The sequence below is a fragment of the Lonchura striata genome, chromosome 12, assembly GCF_050655825.1.
Source record: "Lonchura striata isolate lonStrDom1 chromosome 12, ASM5065582v1, whole genome shotgun sequence".
NCBI classification, from domain to species: domain Eukaryota; kingdom Metazoa; phylum Chordata; class Aves; order Passeriformes; family Estrildidae; genus Lonchura; species Lonchura striata.
This window is the reverse complement of record NC_140714.1, coordinates 14248265-14275077: the sequence shown is the minus strand read 5'-3', so window position 1 is coordinate 14275077 and position 26813 is coordinate 14248265. Positions and strand designations below refer to the sequence as shown.

The 26813-nt window shown below is 44.0% G+C and overlaps 1 protein-coding gene across 6 annotated transcripts; it reads left to right on the top strand.

Moving 5' to 3' along the window:
- The first annotated feature begins 1801 nt into the window (after positions 1-1801).
- Positions 1802-24826, top strand: RHOA (ras homolog family member A). Of its 6 annotated transcripts, none has more exons than XM_021533273.4 (7): positions 1802-1860; positions 2887-2973; positions 9017-9146; positions 18830-18987; positions 21644-21764; positions 23012-23142; positions 23567-24826. In XM_021533273.4, the coding sequence occupies exons 4-7, from the start codon at positions 18832-18834 to the stop codon at positions 23738-23740; spliced, it is 582 nt and encodes a 193-aa protein (XP_021388948.1). In that variant the 5' UTR covers positions 1802-1860; positions 2887-2973; positions 9017-9146; positions 18830-18831; the 3' UTR covers positions 23741-24826. The 6 variants fall into 6 exon arrangements, with proteins under 6 accessions (XP_021388948.1, XP_021388939.1, XP_021388978.1 ...); XM_021533264.4 differs by having other exon boundaries at positions 2869-2973; XM_021533303.4 differs by lacking the exon at positions 2887-2973.
- The last annotated feature ends 1987 nt before the right edge of the window (positions 24827-26813 follow it).

The following is a 26813-nucleotide window of genomic DNA, read 5'->3' as shown; positions in this document are numbered from 1 at the left end:
CTAACCAACCCGATGTTCAAACCACAGATAATTTCCCTATAAACTTCAGGAAAATGAACTTCTGTCTCAGCAACAGAGGTGTGAAGGCAAACTGGTCAGCCACAGAATAAACTATCATGGGCCTCTGACTGTGCACACTATCAGTCATCCATCAAGAACTGGTACTAAGCTGTAAAAACCATTTACCACATTGAATCAAACGTCTGCTTGGTAAGAAAAAGTCACCTTCCTTGCAATGCTGGCAGAACAAGCCAGTCCCAGGGAGCTGCTTACTGAGAGGAGCTAAGCAGCACCCGTCCTCAACAGGTACCAGAGCAGTCCATAAAAAGGTCAGCCTAAAGTTAGCTGGCAATGCAAATGTTGTCAAATGAGGGAATGGGGAGAAGCACTGCAGATCATGCATCAGAAGCAGCACAGCATCAGTTTCTCTTACAGTGTCCAGGTTAAACAGACCATCCCCAAGTGCCAGCTGAAGGCTGCTGAGCCTGTTCACAAGGGAGCCCTGAGAGACACCAAAGGCTGTTTGTCACCAACCCTCTCCATGCACACATTCCCTTTGCAGTGATGACCTCACCCCGGGGCCCCTGAAGCCAGTTCCACATGTTGAACCTCCTCAGGTGGGCAAGGATGGAAATGATGAAGTAGCATCCTTCCTCCAGTGCATCAACCACAGGTATGTGCACCCTGGGATGAGGGCAGTCCTTGCCATTAAGCTCACCACAGACAAACTCAGGAAATGCTGTGATTCCAACCCTTCCAGCCCCTGCCTTGTGCTGCCTGTGAGCCCCTCAGCTTTCTCCAGCCCCAACGGCACAGCTCAGTGCCTGCTAGGAGCAGAGCTCATTTGCTCCACTGGAATAAATAGGCTCACAGACAAACAGGGTACTTTGATACCACTGCTCCCAACCACCTTTAACTGAATCAATTAGGTTGTAAGAGCTGCAGTCATCAAATCCTGCCTATGACCAAACTCCTGGATGTCAGCCAGACCATGGCACCGAGTGCCTCAGCCAGCCTTTCCTTAAACACCTCCAGGGACAGTGACCCCACATCTCCCCAAGCAGCCTGTTCCAATGTCTGATCACCCCTGCTGTGAAGAAATCCTTCCTGATGTCCAGCACAGTGCAGTTTAAGACTACATCCTCTCATCCCATCTCTAGTTCCCAGGCAGGGGACGCCAATTCCCACCTGGCTGCAGCTTTCTGTCAGGAGTTGTGCAGAGTGGCAAAGCCACCCCTGAACCTCTTTTTCTTCAGGCTAAACACCCCCAGCTGCTCCTCACAGCACTTGTGCTCCAGACCCCTCACCAGCTTCACTGTCCTTCCCTGGACCCTTCTGGTCCTTCCGAGCTGAGGGGCCCAGAACCACGCACGGGACCCGGGGTGCGACTGCACCGGAAGGGGGAGACGAACCGCCCACAGGCAAACCGGGCATCGCGATTCAGGGCCCCACCACAGCCGCATTTCCCGCAGTAGATGCGGAAGGACCCAGCATCGATAGCGCCTCACGGAGCAGGCACCGATGAGGCCGCAAGGAGGCGAGCAGCCTCCCTTAAGAGAACACCAACAGGCCCAAAGCCAAGCCCACAGCCCAACCCCGCCGCTCCCCAACTGCCGCGGCGTAAATAGCACCGGCACCTTTTATAGCGGCCCTTCCCGGCAGCCCCCGCGCGCGGCCGCGCCGATTGGCCGCGGGGCTGGCAGCCGCGCGCGGCCGGGCGGGGCGGCTCGGGAGCGCGCCGCGCGCGGGGCCGGGAGCGCGCACGGCCCGCCCCGCCCCGCCCGTTTCCGCCGCCGCCGCCGCTCGCGCTCGGGCCTGTGGAGCAGGAGGCGGCGGGAGCCGGACCAGCGCAGGCCGCAGGTACCGGGGGGCTCTCTGCCGACCGCGGGGCGCGGGGTGGGGGGGCGGATCGCCGGCCTCTCTTCTCCCCTTCCCCCTTCCCGCCGCCGTCGCCGGGTGGGGCCCGCCCGCCCCCGCCGGGAGTCCGCGGCCTGCGGGCGGGGGCGGCCGGGCCCGGCCGGGCCTCTCGCCGCCACCGCCGCGCACAAAAGGGGAGGGCTGGCGGGGGTGGCCCCTCCGCGAGTTCCTGGGGCCGGTAACGGGGCCCTTTCCGGGCCGCGGGAGCGGGGGAGGGGAGGAAGGGGCGCGGCCCCGGGGCTCTCCCGCGGGAGCCGCCCGCGCCCCGCCCGGGACCCGGTACCGCCGCCGGGCCGTGGGCGGTGTGGCGGGGGCGGTGCTGCCCCCCCCGGCCCCGCGGGGTGACACGGGCGGCACCGGGGGTGCCCCGGTGAGTGGCAGCTTGTTGTGTGACGTCAGCGGCGCCGGGGCCGCGCCCCGCCCGCACCGGGGGTCGCCGTCCCGGGTCCCCCGCGGCACACGGGGCCGTGCCGGGCTGCCTCTGCAAGGGCTGCCGGGGGGGTTGTGCGCCGCTGAACTTTTATCTCGGGGAGGAATCGGCCTTTGGAGCGAAACTGGAAAGTTTGGGCGGTGTTTTTTGGTGGGGCGGCTGCAGCAGGCCGGGGAAGCGCCGGGGGTGGTTTGACACCACCGGAGCCCCGACAGCCTCACCTGGGCTGAGAGCTGCCCGGTGTTAAAATACACCCCGCATAAACCTTTTCTGCCACGACACCCATTCTTTCGAGCGCGAGAGGAACCTCGAGACTACTGTTTGAGTTTTAAAAATAAGACCCAAAAACTTCTCCCAGAGGTCTGGAGAGTTAGTTATTAGTGATACTCAGGATGAAGTATTGTTCCCAGTCCAGTGATACCACAACTACTTTGATATCCCTTTAAGAGGTGTCTGGAACGGGGGTTTGTTTGTTTTTAGTTGCTGCCTCATATCCAGCTTTTGTTTCTCTCCTCGTACAGTTCACCTGTTTGTTGCAGGGAATTCTTCACCAGCAGTGGTTCCCACCCGCCCTTTCTCTGTGTGATACAGTATTTGGAGAAAATTAAACACTAAGACTTCCCTAGGTAATGTTAAGTTTGTTGTTGCCTTCTCCCCCCACCCCCAGAGCTTAGCCTAAGTGTCAGTTCTGCCATCTGTGTGAATTTGAAATGGTAAACTTCTTCCAGAACCAGACTTCTGTTGTCTTCTTTTTATCTCAGAAATCTCAAAAGTTAATGGTATGTGTCCTAAATGTTGTTTGTGAATCAAAGTATTAGGTTTTCGCATGGCTTTATTTGGGGATTTTTTTTTCCAGTATGGAAATATTAAGTCTTTCCCTCCCTGAAAAGATTGTTTGTGAAAATATTTGCTTGTTGTTGAAGACTCTTTTGATACATGTGTGCTTTCTTCCTGCCCTGTTCTGGTCTTATCCAGGTCTCCAGCCACACAACAACGGCATTTCTCGTTCAAATATACACAGGCTAATTCTGGTACTGATTTGGACCAAGGCTGCATGTTTAAAAAAAGAAAAATGTTAGCCTTATTTCACTTTAATTAGTTCACTGGAATGTTTAACAGCACATTCAGCATAAATGTTTGACATAAATTTGTATGATTTTTACAATAATCCATAAATTTGGATGATTTGTATAATTTAACACTAGAATACATGTGTTTTCCAAAAATAATTTTTCAAGACATGAATGCACCATCACATAAAGGGCAAAATAAATTCAGTCACAGCAGAACTGAGCTGAGCAGCTCTCATGTTATCCCTCCTCACCAAGCTCAGGCTCTGGCCAAGTGCCACAGCAGCCAAGCGCCAGAGGCGGGGAGTTCTCTGAGCCAGGAATTGACAGTAAAAACATCCTAAATGATCTTAACTGCCACCAGGATGTAGAACTGGGGATGGCTCTTCAGATAAGCAAATTGCAAATGAAAACGTTTAGGAGAGGTCTTAGAAGTATCATAATCTTTCCTCATTTTCCGATAGTAACTCTTGGTTTTTCTGGTTTTTAGACTTAATCTTTTTCTCTCAATGTATTTAAGTTGCCCAGAATCCTGTGGGCTCTTCCTCACATCTTGTCTGCTCTGTGCTAGATATTTCTGACCTTGGCTACCTTTTCATTAGCCAAGTGTGCCTTCTCAGTGTCTCTACCATTTTACTCCCTGCTGCTTATGGTATCATCAGGTTCTTTCCAAGTCTCCACTCAAACCACCATCTTTTACCTTTAGTACTAAATCTCATCTCTCTCTCTTGTTCTGCTCTGTTGCCTTACAATGTGTTTTTAAACGTAGTTTGAACTAACGTGGAGGAGAAGTGTAATGGGGTGAATTTAAGGAAGTTAGCATGTTGATAAAGTACAGCAAGTGTGCCCTTGAAATCTTAAATTAATCCATTATGAGCTTGTCCTAGTAAAACATATAATAAGGGTGAAACTCTGTAATAGAGAACAGTGCAATGCAAAATAAATGTGCCAAATGACAGCAGACCTTCATTCCATTCCCAGGGCACAGCTATGCACCTGCACACACCTGAATGCATGATGAAAATCCTCTGCTCCTTGCCTTTTGGTATAATTCCTCTCCTGCTATAAATAGTGGGTAGCTAAATAGAAAGAGGTGGTTGCTTATTACTTTTTGGTAAATCTCAAAAATAAGCAAAAATATCCCAAAATACTATCTGTGGTACACTGGTTAAGTTACTGTTACTTTTCCACTGCTGTTCAGTGTCTGGGTGCCTTCTGGTCTTGGTGGGATCTGTTACCACTCATTCTGAACAGTGAATAAAGTAGCAAAGGCTAATTGGAGTTGGTAGAGTGACACTGCCCTGTCCATCCTCTCTTCTGTCCTTTTCCTATCACCATATTTTCATTTGGGAAGGACATTTGAGACTATAAAAGTTGAATTAAAATACCTATAGTCCACCTTTTAATTAATATATTTGCCATCCACACAACTAAAAGCCAGTCTTTCCTAAATGAGTCATCTAATTAAACTAATCAGAAGAAGGTTTGCTGTCTCTCTGACCACCTTTCATGACCAAGATCCCTTGCAAAACAAACAGATGGAGAATCACAAGTATACCCGGTAAAATTGGGCAGTACACCAAATATGAGGTTTTGCTTTCCTCAGGCTCTGACAGTTGTGGGTTTTCTGCTTGCTTTTTTATTGTTGTTTTTTAATCAGAAACAGAGCTCAATTCAGTCTTTTTGCTCAGTTAATTAGCAGTGTTTTGCAGCCATAAATACTTGTCTCACCTGGCCTGAACTGTCACATTTGGAGCAGGTTGCTAGTGTGGATGTGTACAAAGGGATTCCTCCTCCTCCTCTTCACAGTTTTAAGGAAGATTGTCTTTGCATGTGTCAGTGATTTGAAAGAACTAGCAGCTGTCCAAGTACCAGTTATCTCTGTTTGCATTCTTTGCTAGCATTTCATTTTTCTTATATTTTACACCTGGAGGCTCTTTATTCTTCACCTCCCATCTGCTCTGTTGAAGCTGTGTGAAGTGAGAAGGCCGTCTCACAGTGGGATCTTGACTGGGTGCTGACCAAGTGAATTGGCTCATTTTTTGACCCTCAGTCCAAGAGCTGTTTGGAAAGGCTGGGTTCCATGTAAACCACAGCAGAACTAGGCTTCTGGGCTTGAAATTGAAAATGTTGTTGGGAGGATTTTAAATTATACTGTGGAATGTTGACAGATGAGAATGAGCATGCAGTTTGGGATAAAGAAAGTTTTAGAAATAAGAATACGGCTTTCAGAAAGTTTTAAGTCATGAAGTTGACCAGAAAAGTAAATAAGAACGTGAAGTCTGGCAAGTCAAATGAAAAATACAAGGATCTGCCAGAGAGACTCTGAGAGAAACATCTTACTAATAGGAAAAAAAAAAATTCCAAGTTCATCAGAAACAAGAAAGGTTCAGGATTCTGGAGGGCCAGTAGATGGAAAAGTGAAAGAAATATTTGATGATGAAGCCGTGAGTAGAAAGATGACTTAATCATCTTTCATCCTATTCCTGTTTCCCATGGAGGAGTCCAGGAGTCCGAAGAGGTTCCCTGTGCCAGATATTCTCTTCATGGAGAACAGGAGTCATTGGAAGATCTGTCTCTGCTTGAATTTTCAGCAAAATAATTTATAGAGCAAAGTAATAAATACAGTTACAAGATGCCAAGACCAGATGGTGCTTGCCCAAGGGTTCCAAAGGAAACTCGGGCCTGAAATGACCGAATTCCTAATTACACTGTGTAACTTCTCAATACCTTGAAGCCACAGAAATAGAAGATGATTTATGTGGTAGCAGTTCTTAAAGATAGTTCAGCAGGATATCACAGTTCAGTGCCTTTTTAAAAAGTAGAAGAGAGGAAAGAGCTAACCAGATGGACCAACAACTTAAAGTAGCAGAAAGCCAGTGTGGCTTTTGCGAAGGAAATGGTGCAGCTCGTATCTACTGGAGGTTTTTGAATGACTCGAGAAGCACAGAGAAGGGAAGTTTGGGACAAGAGAAGAGGGATCTGTGTTACGTCTCTGCTGTTCATCATATTCATAAATGAGAAAGGTGTTGAGGATGAAGGGAAGAAAAGACCAGAGCTGATTAGGAAGAATCACAGCTTGTCCTTCTTACACTGAATTACAGGCAGCAAAATTCCAAATGAAATTTGTTCCAGATAAATACAAAGCAGGAGGGCAGTCTTAATTTGTTTATGCACTGATGGGGTGAAAGTTAATTATTGCCACTTAGAAGGAAGAGCTTGCCATATTTCTGTGAAAATGGAAGTTCAGTGTTCAGTGGTGATGAGTTTGTATGAGGGGCTTTGGGAAAGGAATAAAAAAAGGAAAACAGGGATAGATCATGGCTCTTAGTCTTCAACACACTGATCACAGTGGGGTGGTACAAAGAAAGATGTGCTTTGAGATAAATTGCAACTGGAAAAGCAAAGATGAGGCTGAAAATAGTGATCAGAGATAAGGAATGGATTCCATACAAGGGATGCTTAAAAACATTTGAACTCTTTAGCTTGGCAAAGATATGACCAAGCAGTCTGGTCTAGATCAAAACTGATGGTGCCTCTCCCTCAGTCTGCACTGAGACCACAGGGCCAAAGAGTGCTTTGAATGACAACAATTTATGTGGCTTCAGAACCAAACAGGTGAAATGACAGGAGAAAACACTGTCAAATGTTGGGCTGTTGGGCATAAAGAATAAAAAGAAAGAATTACCCCCAAGCTGTCAACTGAGAAAATACACTTCTGGTGGTATCAGTGCATTCACTCCTTCTTTTTCTCTGTCGGAGATACTTGCATGTGTCAGGCAGTGTTGGGCTTGCTGGGTGTTTGATCTGAACCAGTGCAGTTTCAGCAGATGTCTTGTGGTGGGAGAAGAGGAGGAAGGAACACAGGTGAGTGTCAGTTGTGGGTACAAGTAGATGGCTGTCTGCAAAAGTTAGTGTTAGTTTTTCTTCTCCGTTTGTGCTTTACTGCCAGCACCTGAAGACAGAGCCACCACGCCCAAGCTGAAGCCTGCCTTGCTCAGAATGAGGTGCCCCACATCCCATCTCACATGCAGGAGGTGTCTGGGAGGAGAAAACACCAAGAAAAAACTGGCTGAAATGCAAAGTGTTTTGCAGATTACACACGTGTGGAAATCCACAGATCTACTATAATTACCTCAATATTAAGCCCTAATCTCATTTTGTGCAAAGTAATCTTGGGACTCGGTATTGCATAAGAGAAGTGCTCTTGTAAGTTGTTGTTGCCTACAGATAGCAAAGATGTAGTCAGAGGGGGCAAATGAGCAAGAATGTTCCATGGGGGAGGCAAGGACAGCAACAACAGTCACAGATCCTGAGGACAGAATCCTTCTTTCTGCCCCCAAAATCCAAACTTTGTCTTCAGCTTTGGAGAGAGACTCATCATGGTAGAAGAAGACAAGGGAGAAATTAGTCAAATTAGTCTTCTTCCCTGGGTTCTGAAATGGTGTTAATTTACTAATTATGTACCAACAGGGAGGTGAACAGTATAGGGGTGAACTTTGCAGGTAATTGATCAGGAGCACCGTGCTAAGTTTAATGTTAGAAAAACAGGATACACATTGACAATGTTAAGATAGAGATTTGCTTGCACATATTGCTGGTTTAGTTTTTTAAAAATTGACTTAAACATGCTTAAAAAAGGTCTTTCAGGAACCTTCTTTTGCAGTGTTTTTCTCCTACCAAGTGTTGAATGTGAATTGAATAACCTGGCTTGGAAAGGATATGAAGGCATCTGTTTTGTTCACACTTAAAAAACAGTGCGAGAAAGCCCTACAGATGAAATAAGAGAGAAGTAGTAACTGAACATAGAAAATAGGAAACAGAAGCTCACAATTGCGGAAAGTAACTGGGAGGGAAAAGGAGCTCAGATAACTATAAAATTATGGATCTAAAAAGTTGAAATGTGGTGAGGCCTTGCCATGTGTCCTGCTGCGAGGCCTGCCTGTCTTTGCTTTCAAGCTGGCTTGTCCTGTTTGCTCTTGTCCTGGTTTCAGGCCCCACCTTTGCTCACTGCTCTTTAGGGTCTGAGAGAAGCATCCAGTTGTTTTCTTCTGTGGTTGCATCTCTTCCAGACTGTCCTTTTTCCAGTTCTGCTGTAGCTGTTCCTCATATGGTCACTGTTGTGTAGTTTAATCATCCATGTGCCCTGCTCTGAGTCATTTCCAGTTCATTTATAGCCTTTTGACATGGGAGGATCACAGCTGCACACATCAGAAGATGCAGTCATGCGATGGATTCCTACATCATCTTAATGATTTCTGGTTTGTTCCTTTTCTCCTAGTTCTTAATACTGGAATCTTTAAAATTGTGGCACTTTGGAGTATTGATCTTTTATTTTAAAGGAATTAACTATATAACCTTTGAATGCTGTCCTTGAGTGGCAGTGATCAGCTCCCAGTCCATCATTTCGTATAGAAAGTTGAATCTGGTTTTTACATTGCATATCACTTCACATTTCTCTCTTTCAAATTTTATTGCCAAGACACAGAGCCTGTTAAAGTTCTGAAATCCATCACAGTTAGCCCTTGCCTTTATTACCTCTACATCTTGACATCACCAGTGCATTTTGTTGTATAGCTATTTTTCTTCACTTTTTCAGGTCATTTATGAACGTTGAGCTGTGCAGGTTCCACGGGTGTTTTTGTGAGAACACTGAGCATTTCCTTCTGCCTGGTTTCCTATCTTTTGGCAGTTATTTATCTATACACAGAGAACTTCCGTGCAATCAGGTATTCTGATTATCTCATTAAGTTAAAAAAAAAAAAAAAAAAAAGGTTGAATGATATTGCACACCTAATCTTACCAGATTTGGTAGTTGACACTTCTGTTTTGATATGTGTCTTAGCTCTGAAGATCTCTGGCCTGAAAATCAAGGGGGGGCAATGTAATTTTTTTTCCAGAAAGCTCTTTACATACTGCAGCAGTTTGAGTTTGAAAGAATGCTAATATGCAGTAATAATAAAGAGAAGTAGGACAATCTTAATGATTGTAATCCCATCAGACTAAGACATCAATCCTAGGTACAATAATGGAATAAGTAACAAAGTGTTCAGGAAAGAATTAAGGCAGTGTCACTCAGCCTGGACTGGGGAAAATAGAAACAAGAGGTGTTAATTGTTTTAGTTTGTTTCTTAAGTGCAAGTGTTCATCTTAGTCTTCAGTTAGTAGTTGACAGTAATTGCATGTCATTTTCAGAGAGAAAAGAATCCAGAACAAAATCAAAATAGTTCATATTAAATTTAGTAGAGAGAGGGCAACTGTGAAAGGCAAGTGGAAGCTCAGGTGAGTATGTATGTAGTGAGAACATGAAGGAATTGGGCTTTTGGGCTGTGTTTTTGGGTGGTCGCCAGGAAGAAATGCAAAATGCCAGTAATGGGAAATTTGCAGAGGCTGAGGAAGTGACAAGGAAAACTTCATCATAATGCAGAAAATGTAATTGACTGCTGGAGTGAGGAGCTTGGTATGGCGTTCTCTGTTGCTGCTATTTTAAAGTCAAGATGATCTGCACTTGAATTAATGCACGGGGCGAAATGTACTGGGGAATGACCAAGCCGTGGCTTGTTTGCACTTGAAACGCATCTCTGGGTGTGGTTCTCTGATACTCTGTGAATGAATTTAAGGCTCCTGCTCTTGGAGCTGTGCTGCAGCAGCCCTGGGGCACTTGGAGCCGGGATGGACCCTGTGGGATGGGAAGGTGACACCTCTACCACTTTGTTACTCCTTATGCCAGGAGTAGACAGTCACTACTGTCAAATGTGTAAAGACAAGTTTTTTAAAAAAAACAGCTCTGTGTTAGGGTGCTCCAATCTGGAAAGGCTGTTATGTGAGCAGCAGGAAGAGGGTGAGCGGAGGCAAATTGTTCACTCCCTTTCCATTTCGGAATTAGGAGGCAGTAAAAGAAACTAATAGGGACAATCTTGAATTTGAAGGAAGTGGCTTTAGACAATGTGTAATTAAGTTGTGGGAACTCCCTCCACAGGATGTTGTGTGTGCTGGAAGTTTACATGGGTTCAAAGGGAGTCTGGACAAGCTCATGGAGGAGAAATCTGTTTGAGGTTACCAAATTCATGGGAACCACATCTGACCCAAGAGGCTCCTGAGCTGAAGGCTGGCGAGCATGCAGAGAAAAGCTTCTTGGTCATTTTTCCTCCTCTTTAGTGCAAGAATCCAGTCCTGAGTTTATCCAAAATACCAGGCTCTGAGGTGGAGAGGTCTAACTCCTAAGTCAATGTCCCTGTTTCCATGTATGTGGAACCTGCAGTAGATTCACACCTGTGAGTCTCTAGGTGTAAGTTTAGGTGCAGAAACAAGTTGGTCCAGTGGTCAATGTCCATGCTGGAGCTGTTTGTGGGACACAGTGCTAGGTGTAGAGGGTTGCACAGGTCATGATTTGGGTGTTTTAACAGAAGATAGTTTGTGTGTTCCTGGGAGCACTTGGCAGTGCTGAGGCTTGTTCCTGTAAAGCCTGGGCAGGTAGAGGGAAAGAGAGCAAAGCAAAGTGTTTTCAAGCCGATTTATTAGAATCCAAAACAATTTTCTTCTCTGAGAGGAAGATGAATTGTGTGTAGTCACACAGGATTTTTCCTGAAGAGGAAGGCAAGGGCAAAGGCTGTAATTTGATAGGATGAATCCTGCTTTGAGACTTCACATGATATCTCAGATTAGGCGTGCTGTGTCCACATGACACTCAGCATGGATCTAGTGCTGACAGCTGATTCAGGTTTCCTTCAAAACATTGCACTGGCAGGTTTTGTGCTGCATGAGGAATCTCCTGCCCCATCACAGCCATTGCAGAGGCAGCATAAACAACTCAGTGTCCTTAACGAAGATGCACTGTATGCCCATGCCTATTAAACACCTATTGTGTACTTTTGGATAACTCTTAATGACTGTATAAAATTAATCAGTCATTAAAGGTTCACTGGGGCTGGCAACCAGTGTTGCTAAGACCTAATGCAGTTAAGCTGACCCTGTTCCCAGTACTGGTGATGTAGTACAAAGAGGCTTGAGCTGGTTATTTGTGGAGTTAGCTGAGACCTGGGGAGGTTTATTAGCTGGGGGTGAACACAGCTGTGCTGCTCCTGATTTAAAGCTGGCTCTGGAAATGTACGGCTCTATTTTCAAGGCACTTTTTCCAATCTACTAAAACATGCCAGACTTGAGCCTGGTCGACAGAGGCTGAATGAACTGTTATCAGAAAGCTGAACACTCAGCTTGCTTTGTCCAAAGGCCTTCCCAAAGGACCTGTGTTCAGTGTTTAATCCCATTGGATACTATGCTGACCTTCTGTGTCAGTTTTTCTATTGTACTTCAGTCTTACAACAGAAAAATTCCATTTCTCTGTGGGTTAAATTTAATGTGCAATATCAGTAGCCTGCCCTATGCTTTGCCACCTTTGGAACTTTTTTTCAAGTGTTAGATTTCATATGTAACCCTCCCAAAAAGCCCCAGCAGATTGCTTCTTCTCACCAACTGCTCCCACATAGTGCTGTAGTTAGAAATAGGTCTATTTTGCAGTACTGTCAAACTGCTTTATCTACTGGCTGCAGTAAGGAATATAAATATAGCTATTTCTCAAAGGCCTTGTTAGCAACACTTAAAATAATGTGGCTTTTTGGTTTATGAGTGGAAATGTCCGTAGACAAACTTGCACAAAATTAGGAAAATCTCAGTCATTACAATGAAATGTGTTGGCTGTCCCCTTGATAGAGGTGACCACATTAATGGTTTTTAGTGCTTTGATTCTGGTGGCTTGTAATTGAACTGAGGCTGCATCCTAGTAATGCTTGATTTCAGGTTGTTCATGGTGTCAAAAGAGTAAATCACTCTGAGCTCAGTGTGTTTGCCTTGACTGTCAGTGTGGCTGTACTGATCAGTTCAGACAATAAAAAAGTGGTTGCTTTCTGCATGCTTTGGGGTATGTACAGATTCCAGGATCTTTTAGGAACCCTGTTGCAGAAACATGGGTTGTATCTGGTTCCTTTATGTGATTGAGTCATGTTTTTCCATAATTTTTTTCTTACTTTTCTTTCAGTCCCAAGGCTGTTGACTTCCCAGTTTGCAGCTTATCTAAGAGGTGAATTGGGGTCACAGTTTCTTTTACTTCACAGCTATTGCTATGGAAAAGCAGGGCTATCCTGTGTTGGTTATGTGGCGAAAAATATGTGTGCATGATAGCACACATAGGCTTACATAAACTGAAGGAAGCTGATTTAAGGTAGCAGGATTAGCATTTCAGCAGCAAGCTGCAGTATTTCTGGTATTTGTTTGTATGTGCTTTCACTAATGAGAAGTGAGCATCAGAAAAGGATTACAGAATGTATAGTTGCTGACATTCTCCACTGGGACTTGAGTGGAGGAGAAGGTTGAGATGCTTGCCTGCTGTTGGAAATGTGGGAATTCTGGATTCTGTTCTAGAGGAGTGGTTACATCCTTCTGCTGTTCTCCTCCTGGCCTGTTTGTCTGACCCCTTCCCTGGTCATAGTCTTTGGGTTGCTTCACCCACTCAGATGGTTTATGTTCAGTCTCTTTCTTCACTGACTACACAGCTGCCTAAAATCAGATCTGTTTCTTTGGGGCTGATCTACTTTGCACTCCAAACTGCTTTGCTAGTTCTCAGCATTAATATCTGACGTTGCTAAATGGCCAGAATAAAACTGTGAGAAAAGCCTGCTCATCCCCTCTTGATCCCTGGAGTCTTTGGGGAAAACTCTTCCTTCCTCCACCTCAGACTTGAACAAAAGTGAGTTATTTTAAGAGTAAATGCAGGTGCTGAGGCAGAGGCAGTTGAGGGACTGGGACAGAGTCAGTTCTCCCCTGTGGTAGGTAGAGGGCAGGGCCTCACTGGTCAGGGTGGGAGACACTTGAGCAGGGTTTCTTCTTCTGGTCCCTCAGCCTGGCTCTTGTTCCTCCTGCTGCCCAGGGCAGGGCTGACTGAATGAAGGGAAATAAAGCAAGTGAGAAGAGTGCCAGGCTGTAATTCACTCAGAAGCAAACTGCTTCAGTACTGTGTAGAGGAGTCAGCAGCAAGGCAGTCTTTCTAAGATTTCAAAACCTTTACCTTCCAACATTTTGGTTTTAGGAACTTGAGCAGGATTAAGTGAGAAAGAATTTAAAGGATGTTCTTCCCCCTATCCCCTGCAGCATCCTTACTGCATGCTGAACTGCTCTGCTGAGTTATTGCTGACATACAATAATACAGAAATATATAATTTTTTATTTTTTTTTTTACAAAATTCTGCATTATGCAAAGGATCTGCCCATATAGCATAGCAGACAGCATAAAATTACTAGTAGTTAATTGGGAATTGAAATTAAGTATAGTTGTGATATCTATGTGATGGTAAAAGGCTGTTTCTTCCATCAGTTACTTTCTCCAGGATGAGATCCAGAGTGAGACAGACAAACCTAGCATGTTTGTTGTCAGTCTGTCCAACTTCATAATGTCAACAGCATGTCCAAAATTCTCACTCATGCTGTGTGGCCTTGGGACCTGCCAGAGAAGAGGCACTAGAAAACTTGTTCCTAGGAAAAATAAATAGCATGCTGAAGAGGCAAATTCCCTTGCAGTAAAGAGTAATACTTGGGGGGAGTATGTTTAAAACATGGAAAAAAATATTTTCCCTATTTCTAATTCTTTTGGAGTATTTGGTGGATTCCCTTAACAAGCAGGGCTTTATGCTGCAGCAGTCTTGGAGCCTCACTGCACTTAGAAACAGCAGCCTCCTGTAACAAGGATATTAGTGTGGCAACTCAGCAAACAGGAGCTCCTTGTGTTGCAACCTCCTGTGATGTTAGCGGGATTGAGTAAGTGATGTCTAAAGCTCCTGTAATACCTGTGAAAGACTCTGGCTGAGGCTGGGGAAATATCATAATTGAATCTCTTCCATTCAGATGAGTCACTTGAGTCACGTTGTGAGAGTTTCCACTTTGAATCTAGGAGGCTAGCTGGTTTTGAGAATCCTATAAATGCAAAGGTTGGAAGAGTGGTTCATTAAGAGTAGGAAAAATTGCAGATCTCTTGCCTTGCTGCAGAAGACAGCACAGGTTCTCCTAGAAGATCACTGCAGCCATGCTGTTACACTAATTGGGGTAAATTACTTCTTGCTCAATGTTCTGCATCATCAGTGATGCAGTTCCAGCAGCTTTCTGGGTTTATTGGACTCTCCCTGCTCCATGTGTTCTGTAAAAGGATGAATGTGTAGTACTTTTGTTCAGTTACAGTGAGGCAGTAGTAGCTTGGGTTTGGTCTGTTCGTTACACCCTCTCAGGTAGTTCATGGAGGTTTCTTAGCTCTGAATGTAGGCTTGTGCTCACTGGTGAAAAGCTGTGCTGCAGCAAATAGTAAATTGTGTGTAACGTGCATCTTAAATGAAACTCTTTAGGCCAACAAAATGCTTTGATTCCCACATACTGCTGGTACAAATTTCATGTATTTCCATGTTTCAGAATACTTGATGAAGAAAACCAGAGCATGTCAGAATGCACCAGAAAGACCCAACTGCTGTGAATGCTGTTAGTGTTGTCCTTGCAACACGCACCACTCAGATGCAGCTCCATTCTAACAATCCAATTTTTTCTCTATTGTGCTACCAAGATGTTGTTTTTCTGAATCTTTGCCAGACCCCTTACAGCTGCCCACTGGAGAGGAATGTGTTTATTTTAGCTAAAAATAACTAGCTGAAATATGCTGATCTGTACACTGAATCCTCTAAATTAGGAAATTCAAGGAATTCCTACATTAGAAAGTGTTCAAGGTTGGATGAGGCTTTGAGCAAACTGGTCTAGTGAAAGGTGTCCCTGCCCATGGCAGGGGGTTGGAATTATATGATCTTGAAGGTCCCTTCCAACCCAAACCATTCTATGGTTCATTGATAATGATAAGTAGAAAGAAGCAGTTGTGATGTTTGGAGACTTCCTTCCGAGGTGGGTGGAGGTGTCTATCTGATGATCAGAGCTGACATCCTGAGGTGTTTATATCTACCCAGCATTTATAATCTGAGCTGCTTCTGAAAATTGGAGGTTTTGCATGGTGATCTTTGCCTCCTGAGTTGAATTTTATGCAACACACTTGTTCTAGAAGAAATTGTTCTGTGCTAATGCTGTGGAAGGTGAAACTTCAGTAAAAAATATAAGGATGCCATGGGTCACCAAAAAATGATAATGTGGTTGAGGCTTTTTGTGATGGTCCGGAAGAATCCTCTAGAAGCTGATGCTGAGGGAATTTTAATTCCCTAGATTTTGAATGTACTAGATGGAGGGGACTGTTGGGCATGTTTGATCTGGCCTGGTGATGGTCCTGCACAGAACTCTGTGAGCAGGAGAGCCTCATGGGGCACGTCCTGAGCAGTGGGAAGGAAGTGGTTAGGCACACACTGCTCATTGGATCCCAATGATGTCAACACATCTTAGGAGGCATTCAAACAGAGTTTCATGATAGGCTTTTCTCTGGAAAAAGATACTGAGGAGATAAAATAAAGTTCCTGAAATAATTTATATATATAATAATTTTAAATTTATATATATAATTTTCAAGCTTTTTTTGGGAAGGATCTGTAGAAAGATGTACATTAAATAATGGGTTTGTGGTTTTTAGTTTGTTTTTTTTTTTCCCACAATTGTAGTTTCTTTGTAGACCTTTAGGCATAGCTATGTAGAAGGCCAAAGCATAAAATTTAAATGGCAAGGAACACTTTAAAAATAATCTGAGTGATTGAAGTGTTTAGATGAAGATAGAGTTGATCTGATACTCCATTGAAAAATACAGTTATCCATAGGTGATGCCAAAAGGTCACCTACCCTGGGTGATGCTGCAGATAACTCAAGGCATCACAGGCCATTCCCAGCTACCAGCACAGAAGGGAAGAGGGAAGATGGCAAGGAAGGACAGGTTATCCCATTCCATCAGCCACCCACTGTGTCTCCAGGGCAGTTTCATCAATGGCCTAGATAATTATCTGGGAATCACTACCATTAAACTTGCATCCAACAGACCATGATTAAACTAGAGGACAGAGTAGAACCTGAAGGTAGAATAAACCATCAGTCACTGTAAGGATACATAAAAGTGTGGCAGTGGATACTCAGCTGTGTGAAGAGAAAACTACTCATTGTATAGACATCTGAATGGAAAAAATCTGTGAGTTATCAGGAATTAAAAGCTGAATGTATCAACAGTCTTGTCTTCAGGGAAGGGAAGAAGAAAGAAAAAGACACATAATTCCAGATCAGTGTTTAAGCAGCAGGATATCCCAGAAGATCAATGAAATTAATCCTTCAGCTCTGGGCACTCTTCACAGAGCCCTAGGAGAAATACTGGATTCAGCTTCTGGGTTCCACACTTCAGTGAATTCGTGCCAATTGGACTCTGCCCAGAAGGGAGCAATGGGAAAGTCTAGGAAATATGATTTACAGAGAAGGCTTGAATAAACTGGCATTGTTTTGCCTGAAGAGAAGACTAAATGAAGGCATGTATTCTCAACTGCACTGGGGAAAGGGAATAATCCATTTCCTTATGGCTACGAAAAACAGCATAAACAGTAATGGGCTTATGTTACATCAAAGGGCGAGGGTACACATTCAGGGAAGTTTTTTCATTGTAAATACTGTGGAGCACACGAGTAGATTACTTCAGAGGTTTTGTAGGACTTGAAGGGCAGATTAGCCAAAACTGACATTAAATAGCAGTTACAAGTAGTTGATCTTGAGTTGGTACAGAGGACAGATAATTTCCAGTTCTGTAAAATTCATATACTACCATTGCTAGAAAGTATTCAAAGTTGTCTAAAATAATGGAAACAAAACTTTTATTAGGCTTGGATCATTTAAAACCTTCCACAAATGTAAAAATAACCCCAAGTCTCTAAGGTAAATAACTTTAACTTGTGTACATATATATTTGCAAGGTGAAATAACTCACTTTAGACATGGATTTGGATCACTTGAGTAGTGGTGTCTGAGAAGGCTGTCCTTGACCCTTGCTGCTTGCTGGGTTGAAATGGTACCTGGAACATTCTCTGTACCTGGAGCAGAAATACAGACTCTCTGTAATATCCACTGCTTCTTCACCACCTAACTACCAAAGTTTGCTTTTAGATGGTAGTTTTACCTTTTTATTTGATTTCATGAGGAAGAGAAGAGGTGAAAAGGATAAAATGCTTTTGCTGTGTCCTTTAATTCTCTCCTGTGCTTCTTTGAGGCTTCTCCCCTTGCCAGCAGCCCTGGTCATCCTCTTAGAACTTTGTTCTGATTTTGTCATGGCAAAAGTTAACTCACAGGGTGCTCCCTCTGTGGTATTTTGGTCATGCAGTCATAGGTATTGTGGTGGCGTTGCTGTTTGCTCCATTTCCAGGAAGCTTCATGGGATGACTAAGCAGCTTCCCCTGGAGTGCCTTCATGTTATGGAGAAGAAAGTCGTTATGGGTCTGTCCTCACTGCACTCTGGTGTAGGCAGGTCACTCCCTAAATCTCTGGCTTGTCCCTGCATCGGTCACAAATAAACACCTGGAGAAAAGAGAGAGCAGGCACATACATAGTGCTGGTTGTGTTTGCTTTGCCAGATCCAAAACAACCATCTCCTTCAGCCCCACCCTGACTCCAGGCTTTCCTTAAAGCTTTTTAAGCTTTTATACTGTCTTCTTGAGGCCAGAGTTGCTCATGAGCAGGTCATGGATTTGTATGGTCCTGATATAGACCAATCAATTAATCATTATCAATTCATTGCACAGCAGAGATCTGCGTGGAGCACCACAGGGGTCTCCACTTCCAAGTACCCCCTGCTCTTACTGCAAGCTGACAGCAGGCTTTATTAACCTGGGAGCAGGTTAATGCCCAGGAAAGTGGGTTGAGGGGTGAGATGAGTCCTGCCAAAATCCTTTGCAGAGTGGTGGTTGTAATGTGAGGAACTGGTTACCTTGAGAACCTTCTGTTGGTGCTCTGACGTGGCAGCATGTGCTCCTCAGTCCAGCTGACTGGCACTCTGTAGTTAAGACAACTCAGTGTGATAAGAAAATGTTACTGCCCTTAAATTGAAGCATCTTGTATATGATTACCTGGAATGCACTTCTGAGAGGGTACACTGGGACAGTGCTGCTCACTCACTCATTATCTCTGAGTGCTGCTATCTTAGCCTTTAGAACAGATCAATAAATGTTAAACCAGGCCCATATCCTCTCCTTCCTATTATTCTTGCACCTAATGGGCTCACAGGTATGTTGGTAAGTGCTGGGGAGTGTTTTTTCTTAAAAGGATGGGAATCTGAACTTACCAAGTCCAGATATGTCTTTCTCTCTAAAGGACACATATAACCAATTTAAAAAGTCTTATTAATTGAAGACTTGGGGTTTATTAATTATTAGCATCTTGGTTAAAAGCTGTAACAGTTGAAATAACAAGTGATGGTTTTGTTTTTCAGCTATGGCAGCCATTCGAAAAAAGCTGGTTATAGTGGGAGATGGTGCCTGTGGAAAGACCTGTCTGCTGATTGTATTTAGCAAAGACCAGTTCCCTGAAGTGTATGTTCCCACTGTCTTTGAAAATTACGTAGCAGATATTGAAGTGGATGGAAAGCAGGTATGTAAACCCTTCTCTAAGAGCCAGAACGAACTGGTGTTTGTTCAGAATAAGTGCTTATATTGTAAATATATTTTTAAATATTAAGTGTGTTCCTGTGGAAAAAAAAACACTGGCCTTGTGAGAACCTGCTCACATCCAGTGTCTGTTTAACAAGGTGCTTCTAACTGTACACAAGCTGAGGTTCTAAAAGCTGTGCAATCAGTCTGACTAGAATGTTGCAGCAGGTGAGAGGGGATGGAGCAATGCAAAGATGCTGAGGGCATTTGGGATACTGGCCTTTGGAACAGAGTGCCTGTTTTAATAGAGACCTGGTGTTGTAATTAACAGAGTCTAATTCCTGGAGAGTTGTTTTTTTTTTCATACTCACTCCTGGCAACATGCAGCATTCTTCTGAGAACAGATGACAGACAGGTTGATGAAGGGGGTTAATTTTTGTAGCGTACATCAGCCTCATCTTGCTTGTCTAAAGGAACACAATTCTTAGCACTCAAGTGTAGCCACAGCTCACTGAACTTCATCTTTAGTTTGTACTTCAGTACACTAAATAGCAAAATATTTCATTTTAGTTTTAAATATTTTGAAAATCAGTTTTTAATCAGTGGAACCTCTTGAGTTCTTTTTTTTACCATACAAGCAAATGCTCCAGGGGGCAGCTGATCCCTGGGTAGGTTGCCTTCTGCACTTCTGTCAGCAGGGTGCTGGGTGATGTGCAAGATTGTCACTTTCCAGGATACTCCAGAAGCACACAAAGCAGGAGCTTTGCACCTTGAAAGCTCAGCTATTTACAAACCCTCTCAGGCACGCACAGCCTGTGTCTGTTCGGTACTGTAACCACACAGAGCTGACTCTGCCATGGCACTACAAGGTCTTGGTGCTGATGGTGCTGAGCTTCCCTGTTTTGTCCCTGTGTGACATTGCCTTTGCTCTGGCCTCAGGTACAGCCAGGACATTTTTCAGTCCATTCTAGTTCAGATGCAGTGACTGATGGATTGAAATCACTCGCTTTTGATCCTGACTGGAGAAAAAGAGGTTTTTGAGCTAATTTTGGACTTTATGTTAAATTTTATTTCCTAGTGTTGCAGAGATTGATTATTTATAGATTTAGAGAATTATAAGAAGATATTTTTATAAATCTCTAAATTATAAAATTTAGAGATTTATAAAAAGAGCTTTCCTCTCCCATAATGCGAATCAGTAAAAGAAAATTTACTTTTAGACTAATATTAGGACATGTTTTCTCCCCAGGTGACAGGTTCTACAGTTTCTATGTTGTATTTTAGACTCTAAAGACTATTGTTTGAAATATGTTCTCTCTCTTATCACCAAGTCTAACTTCCTCATTCCTTCCTGCCTGAATCTCTGCATCTCTGAATTAGTGAACAAGGAGTCATGACCTATCAGCTATATGCAGCCAGTAGCTAAAGGAAAATAGCATGAGCAGCTTCAGCAGTATCAGCTGATTTTATTTTTGTAACTAGAGGATAGATTTTACCTAAGCTCTTGGTCTTCAGAAAATTTGATTAGAAAAGTTTGTGGGAGAGCTGTGCTTAAGCCTCTTCTGTTTGCCTGCCACTTACTTCTGTCTTCCTAGAAAAGCATTACCAGAAATGTCCAGAAGTCATACGAAGACAAAGAGATGATGGTAGGAGATGTGGTGTTTTAGGAGCTGATTCCAGTGTCATGTGAAGGAACCATCAACAGACATCTCTTTAAAAATATGAACATTTGCCACAGAATTCACATTTGCAGAGGTGACACTGAGAGGAGTATTTCTGACCAAAATACAGAAGATTATTTTTGTATATATATGTGCAACTCAAGGCTTTGTCTCTTCACAATTTAAACAGTTGCATTGCACATGCAGGCTTATGTGTGGGTTCCAGTTCTGCCCATCTGTATTTATCTGAGCTGCTGTGGACTTTTTTCCTGGAATTTTTGAATGCAAGGGTTTAAAGAAGGCGCCCACTCCGTTGTGAAGGCAGTCTCATCAGAGAATCTTAAGCAGAAGTATATGTACCTAAAGAGCTTGATTATAGTTTTTAAAGTCCTTTGCTTTAAATGTTGGCTATTCCTTCTACAGTTTTAAACAATCCTATTGGGGTGTTCTCACCTAGCTCCAGCAAAAGTAGAAAAACTGAGAACATTAAGTACTTTACTTCTTAGTAACAAGAAGCTTTACACACAAATCAGTTTTGTTCAATTTGTGTACAAATAAGTATGATCTTGACATTTCTTAAGTCACTACAGGTTCCAGCTGTAAACCCATTGAAAATGTACATAATCTTAAGCCTATACTTAGTTGATGTTCACTAAAAACTGGTATTTCTGGGATGCTTGTCAGAGAGTTTTCCAGACCTTTGGAGCTGATTCCCTTTGATTCTTCTGTCTTGCTTTTCTGCTGGTAGGTTTTTTGTCCTTTTAAAGAATTGACAATGGTTATAGGCATAAAGAAAAGACTCATAAGCAGCAATAAGTTGATTTTTGGAGTTACAAAATGTAAAATTCCTAATAATTCTCCTGTCAAAGGAGAACTTGTAGTCTCCTCTTTTTGAGTGGTATTGACTGAAATATTTTATTCACTCCTGTTGTGTTCCTGGCTTCTGAATCAGAACTTTCCTGATGATCTGATTAACCCCTTATCTTAATTTTGCAGGTTGAGTTGGCTTTGTGGGATACAGCAGGACAGGAAGACTACGATCGACTTAGACCGCTTTCTTATCCAGATACTGATGTTATACTTATGTGTTTTTCAATTGATAGTCCTGATAGTTTAGGTAAGTAGATCTCTAACTGAATCAGAACCACTTCTCTATGCCAATACATTCCCCTTGGGAATTGCACTGTAGAATGTATTTTCCCTTGGGAGCTTTCCTAGTTTCACAATTGCTGCTGGTTTGAATGTATAGTTTTCAGACATTAGGGAATTTTCCAGCAACACTGAGTATCATGAGAGCTGCAGCAGCACTCTATGTTTGCTCAGATTGTAAAAATTCTCTTCCCTCTCCTCCCTTGTTGCTTACCAGTATCTGGGTGCCAGGGTCCCTCTGGGAGCAGTGAACTGCCAGGCAGCTTTTCAGGTGTGCAGCATCTAGAGGCCAGCACACCTGAGCACTCCAGGTGCAGCTGCAGGATTAGTATTTTGGCTGTAGTGCAAAAACAGGCTTCAAAACCCCTGTCTAAGTTGTTCCTTCAAGCAAGAAAATATGCCATATTACATAATACTGCATGTCTCTTCAAAAGCTGAATGGAATTTCATGAAGATAAAAAGTGGTTATGCAGCCTGCAGGTACATCCACTGGTAAATCTCAACTGTCTTAAGAGCTTATGAAAGCACAGCCAGATGTTTTAGGCTGTTCAGCATTTCCTGCTATACAGAATTTGTCAAGGTTTTACTTTCAAAAGCCCCCCAGGTCCTCCTTTCACTAAAAAACTAAAGTCATGTAGGGATGTGAGGAGGAGGTTGCTTGTATATGAGAACAAATTCATTTGCTGCATGCAGGGAGAAGTGGCAGATTGAAAATTACTTACCCAAAGCTTTTGTTTCTGTTTATCTGTAATTAGTGTGTTGAACAGTTCTGCTGCAGTAAGGGGAGAGCTGAGAGGGGTTGTTTTGTGTTGCTTTAGGAAAATAAGTGAAGTTAAAACTTAGGCTTCATTATTGGGTCCATCTCTAGCTTCTGGAGATAATAAAATGTTTATCTTGAAGCAAAATATTCCATAACTTTCCAGTCCTGAATTTTGCATAGTGTTCTTCAAAGTCCCTTTTGCTAACCCTTGTCAGGTAGCTGCTGAAAGAAGCCAAGATGTTACATGTCCTTCAGCCTTCAAATTACCACAGACAGGCTTGTCTTTTTTGGTAACACCAGAGCAGGTCTGTTTGCTTCCTTATGAAGTGTAGAAAAAAGGGCATCAGTGTGGATTATCAAGTTACAACTACTCAGGCAGTGTGTAAAAGCTTTAAAATAAAACTCTCCCTAGAAGTGGGGTTTTGTACAGTCATGCCTCTATTTATTTTCTTCAGAAAACATCCCAGAGAAGTGGACCCCGGAGGTGAAGCATTTCTGCCCCAACGTGCCTATCATCTTGGTAGGAAACAAGAAGGACCTGAGGAATGACGAGCACACAAGACGAGAGCTGGCCAAAATGAAACAGGCAGGTTCCTTTCAGAGTCTTACAATCAATGGCAGAAGTGTGTGGTGGTTGTAGCAGAGCATTAAACAGGCACCTGCAGCTGGCTGCTGGTTTCTGTGGGCTGTCTAATCAACACCTATATACAAAGACTGAGGCATTGATTTGGGGATTTTTTCATAGGCTTTTTTGCAATGGTGGCAAAGAATTATATACATGCTTCATCAGAAATAGGCAATCACTTGCTCATTTCAAAAAGTCCTGCATCTTTCAAGCTCAGAGATATCAGAAAACTGATCATGTCCTCTGGAATTGGGTTTTTAACTAACCAGTTCATTATGTGTACTTAATCCAGAAATTCCTTTGCGTTTGTTGGGAAGCTGGGTGGGAAGAGGAGGAGCAGAGTGAGTTTGGGCTGTTCTCACCTGCTGCTTTTGTGCTGTTGCAGGAGCCTGTCAAACCCGAGGAAGGCCGGGATATGGCAAACCGCATTGGTGCATTTGGCTACATGGAGTGTTCGGCAAAGACCAAAGACGGTGTGAGGGAGGTGTTTGAAATGGCCACTAGAGCTGCTTTGCAAGCCCGGCGTGGCAAGAAGAAGTCCGGGTGCCTTCTCTTATAAAGCGTGGCCAGAGGAAGATGGCCAAAGCAGCACCCTGCACTTGAGTAATTTTGAAGTGCTGTTTATTAATCTTAGTGTATGATTACTGGCCTTTTTCATTATCTATAATTTACTTAAGAGATTTAAAAATCGAGTCATCTTGCTACCAGTATTTAGAAGCCAACCATGATTTTTATAACAATCTGCATCAAATTCATCTGTGCACCCAAGGTTAACCTCAACATTCCTCTAACAAACCTTTTCTGCACTCACAGGATATGCCAGGCGCTAATTGAAGACAATTCTCTATCTTCTTTCTTGTCTCTATAAAGAGAAAAAGCTGTCAACACAGAGGATTGGTCTGTAACTACTTTATAACTAACGTCCTATTCTAATTGAGTACAAACGTTACATGGCTGTATGGAATCGAGAGTAGCTTCAGTGCTATCACATTTAGGAAGATCTGATTTTCATGGCTTGGTGTAAAACATTAATTTGAAAATGTGATCACTCTGAAATGACCAAGTCCCATTCAGCTAAGGAAAAGTGAGGGTTCTGTGGTTTCATGTTAGTTACCTTTTAGTTACTGTGTAATTAGTGCCAGTTTAAATGTATGTTACCAAAAATAAATCTATTTACCCCAGCTTAGATGTAGTATTTTTTGTATAATTGGATTTCCTAATACTGTTACTTGTAACCTCTGCGTTAAGGTGTTCTGGGTTTTTTAAGAAACTGTATTTGAAAATAAAGTCCGGTGGAAAGCAGCTGATCCTCTTCCCCTCTTCATTTGTAAGAGTCTGACCCATTTGAATGATATGAGTGGTCTGCACACCCAGGAACAGTTTTTTCCAGAACGTGCTGTAGAAATGGGAAAAGACAGCCTGCTCACACTCAAAGCTTCTGAACTGTTCAGTTGCCTTAAATTCATTGCTGGACCCAGTTTCAAAACTTTAAAAAAAAAAAAAAAGAAACTTTTTGTGTAAGTTTGGTTACCATGTAGTGATCAGACTCCTAACCTGTGAACTTCTTGCTGTTCTGCAGCCAACTAAACTCTTTCTGTATTTTCATTTTTCCAAGAACTAATAGAATAAAGGCAGTTTTCTAAGCTCCCTGTATCCTGGTGTCTGTATTCCTCACTCTGGGGTTTTGTCCCAGCATCTGACAGCCTGAATTAGAAATAGCATTTTTGATAAAGCTGAGAGAGAATTCGCTGAGCAATTACAAGTGCTTTAATACTTATTTTTATTTCCCAGCAAGGGATACCCATCTGCTGTTCATGGTGCTTTCCAAATGCTGCAGCAGAGCCGAGTTCCAGTATCTCACCTGGCCCCTGCAGCGAGCAGCAAATCTTCCCAGGAGCTTTTGATACTCAGCGAGTGCATCACTTGAGTTGGATTTGTCAGTCCTGAGCACGGGACTAGAGGAGCAAGAGGAGGCTGTGTAGGAGGAAGGGAGGAGCAGATGCAGCATTGCTGTGGGAGCATGTGATGGTTTGCAGCAGCTGGGCTGTGCTGGAGCAGTGGCAGGGGTTGCACAAGGCAGGGTGTTTGCCATGGCATTGCATGAGGGATGCCTTCAAGTCTTGCAGCACGGGCTGGGTTCAAGGTGTGGGCCTTGTGCTGCACCCATGCTGGAGAGCAGATTGTGCTGCTCCTGGGGAGGGAGGAAAGGCCAGGGAACAGCAGTGGGCATCTCCATGCTCACACTGGTATTTACAGCAACTGCTGCTGAGCTGAGAGCCTCCTCACTGGGCTGGGTAGGAGGGAGTCCAGGTGCTGATGACAATCCATGTTTGAGCACCTGGCTGCATCCCATAATGGCATCCAAAACACCCGTGCCACTTTTTTTCTTTTCTTGGAGAATTCCTGTTTGCTTTTCCTGCAGCAAAGGAGAAACAGACCCAGCTGTAGGAATGTCCTGTACCTCTGGTCCTTGTCCTTCCTCTTCAGCCACAGACACCCAGAGTGAATTGTCTGACAAGCTCAGTGGTCTCACTCACCCCACCCTTCCCTCCTTCCTCTCCTGGGTGTTTGTCCTCCCCCTGCAGGGTGACTGGGTTGAACAGAGCAGGAAGTTGTCAGCTGTGGCCGTGGGGCTGCCAGGGAGGATTTAATTTGCTGGCCTGTTGACAAGTTTAGTTGCTCATTTGCAGTTCCCTTTTTTGGAGGTGTGTTGCAGTTGAGCAAATCTGGGGGTTTTCAGTCTTGCAGGGATGTGGGGTTGCAGTCTGTTGTGGCCAGTTACAGAACAGCTCTTAGAGGGGTTTGGAGTCAGGTTGCCTGTTCCTCAAAGCCTGCAGCTGTGTATCTGCTGTCCTTCAACCCAGCAGTGACTGTTAGCCCAGTGTGACTGAGCTTTTGCTGACCTACACCATCATCTCAGTTATCAGTCAGCTTTCCTGCCTGTGAGGGCTGGCAGCCTGGCTCCCTCTGGGCTCCTGCCTCTGGACAGATGTGAAGCCACGTTTGCTCTGGATGAAACCGAGCTGAGGACACAGATGGCCAGACCTGACCTGGGAAATGAGAGCTCAGCACTAATGGAGAGCGATGCAGGCAGGCAAGGAGCTGTGGAAGAGGCAGAGGAAAAGCAAGGAGCCAAGTGCCAGTCCCCTGGGCAGGGGAGGGAGTTCAGTACCAGGAGTGGGGACATGATGTAAGCAGGCGGCCAGAAGGTGTGGTTTGGTGGCCTTTGTGATTACTTGCTGCTGTTGCTGTTAAACAGCAATTTTTTGACATTGTAGGACAATTGTCACTTGTCACACAGCACAAAAGGTGTCCCCTGAACCCATCTGGTCCCCCTGGAGCTTCTGGCACTCCTCTGGATCCCAGCTCAGTAGGCTGCACAGAATGTGTCCAGGCACAGGCCATAGCTCTGAGCCAACAAGGAAGTTCATTCTGTACCCTTAAAACTTGCTCATCGAGGAAGGGAAAGCCCTAACCTGTGCTTCTCTGGATAGGGCGGGTCCCCAGAAGTAAACTCCACTGCTTCAGAGAAATTCCCTGGGACCAGACAGAAGAGTGAAGGTGCCAGACCGAGGTCAAAAGTGGCAGCAGAGATGTGGCCCCACCATAGAGGTCACCTTGAAGGGAAATTC

Bases quoted from the DNA above. Each gene is read 5' to 3' on its own strand.
- RHOA (XM_021533258.4), top strand. From the start codon at position 18,832: ATGGCAGCCATTCGAAAAAAGCTGGTTATAGTGGGAGATGGTGCCTGT. The intron at 21,765-23,011 runs GTAAGTAGATCT...TATTTTCTTCAG, and splicing joins TGATAGTCCTGATAGTTTAG to AAAACATCCCAGAGAAGTGG. The intron at 23,143-23,566 runs GCAGGTTCCTTT...GTGCTGTTGCAG, and splicing joins AGCTGGCCAAAATGAAACAG to GAGCCTGTCAAACCCGAGGA.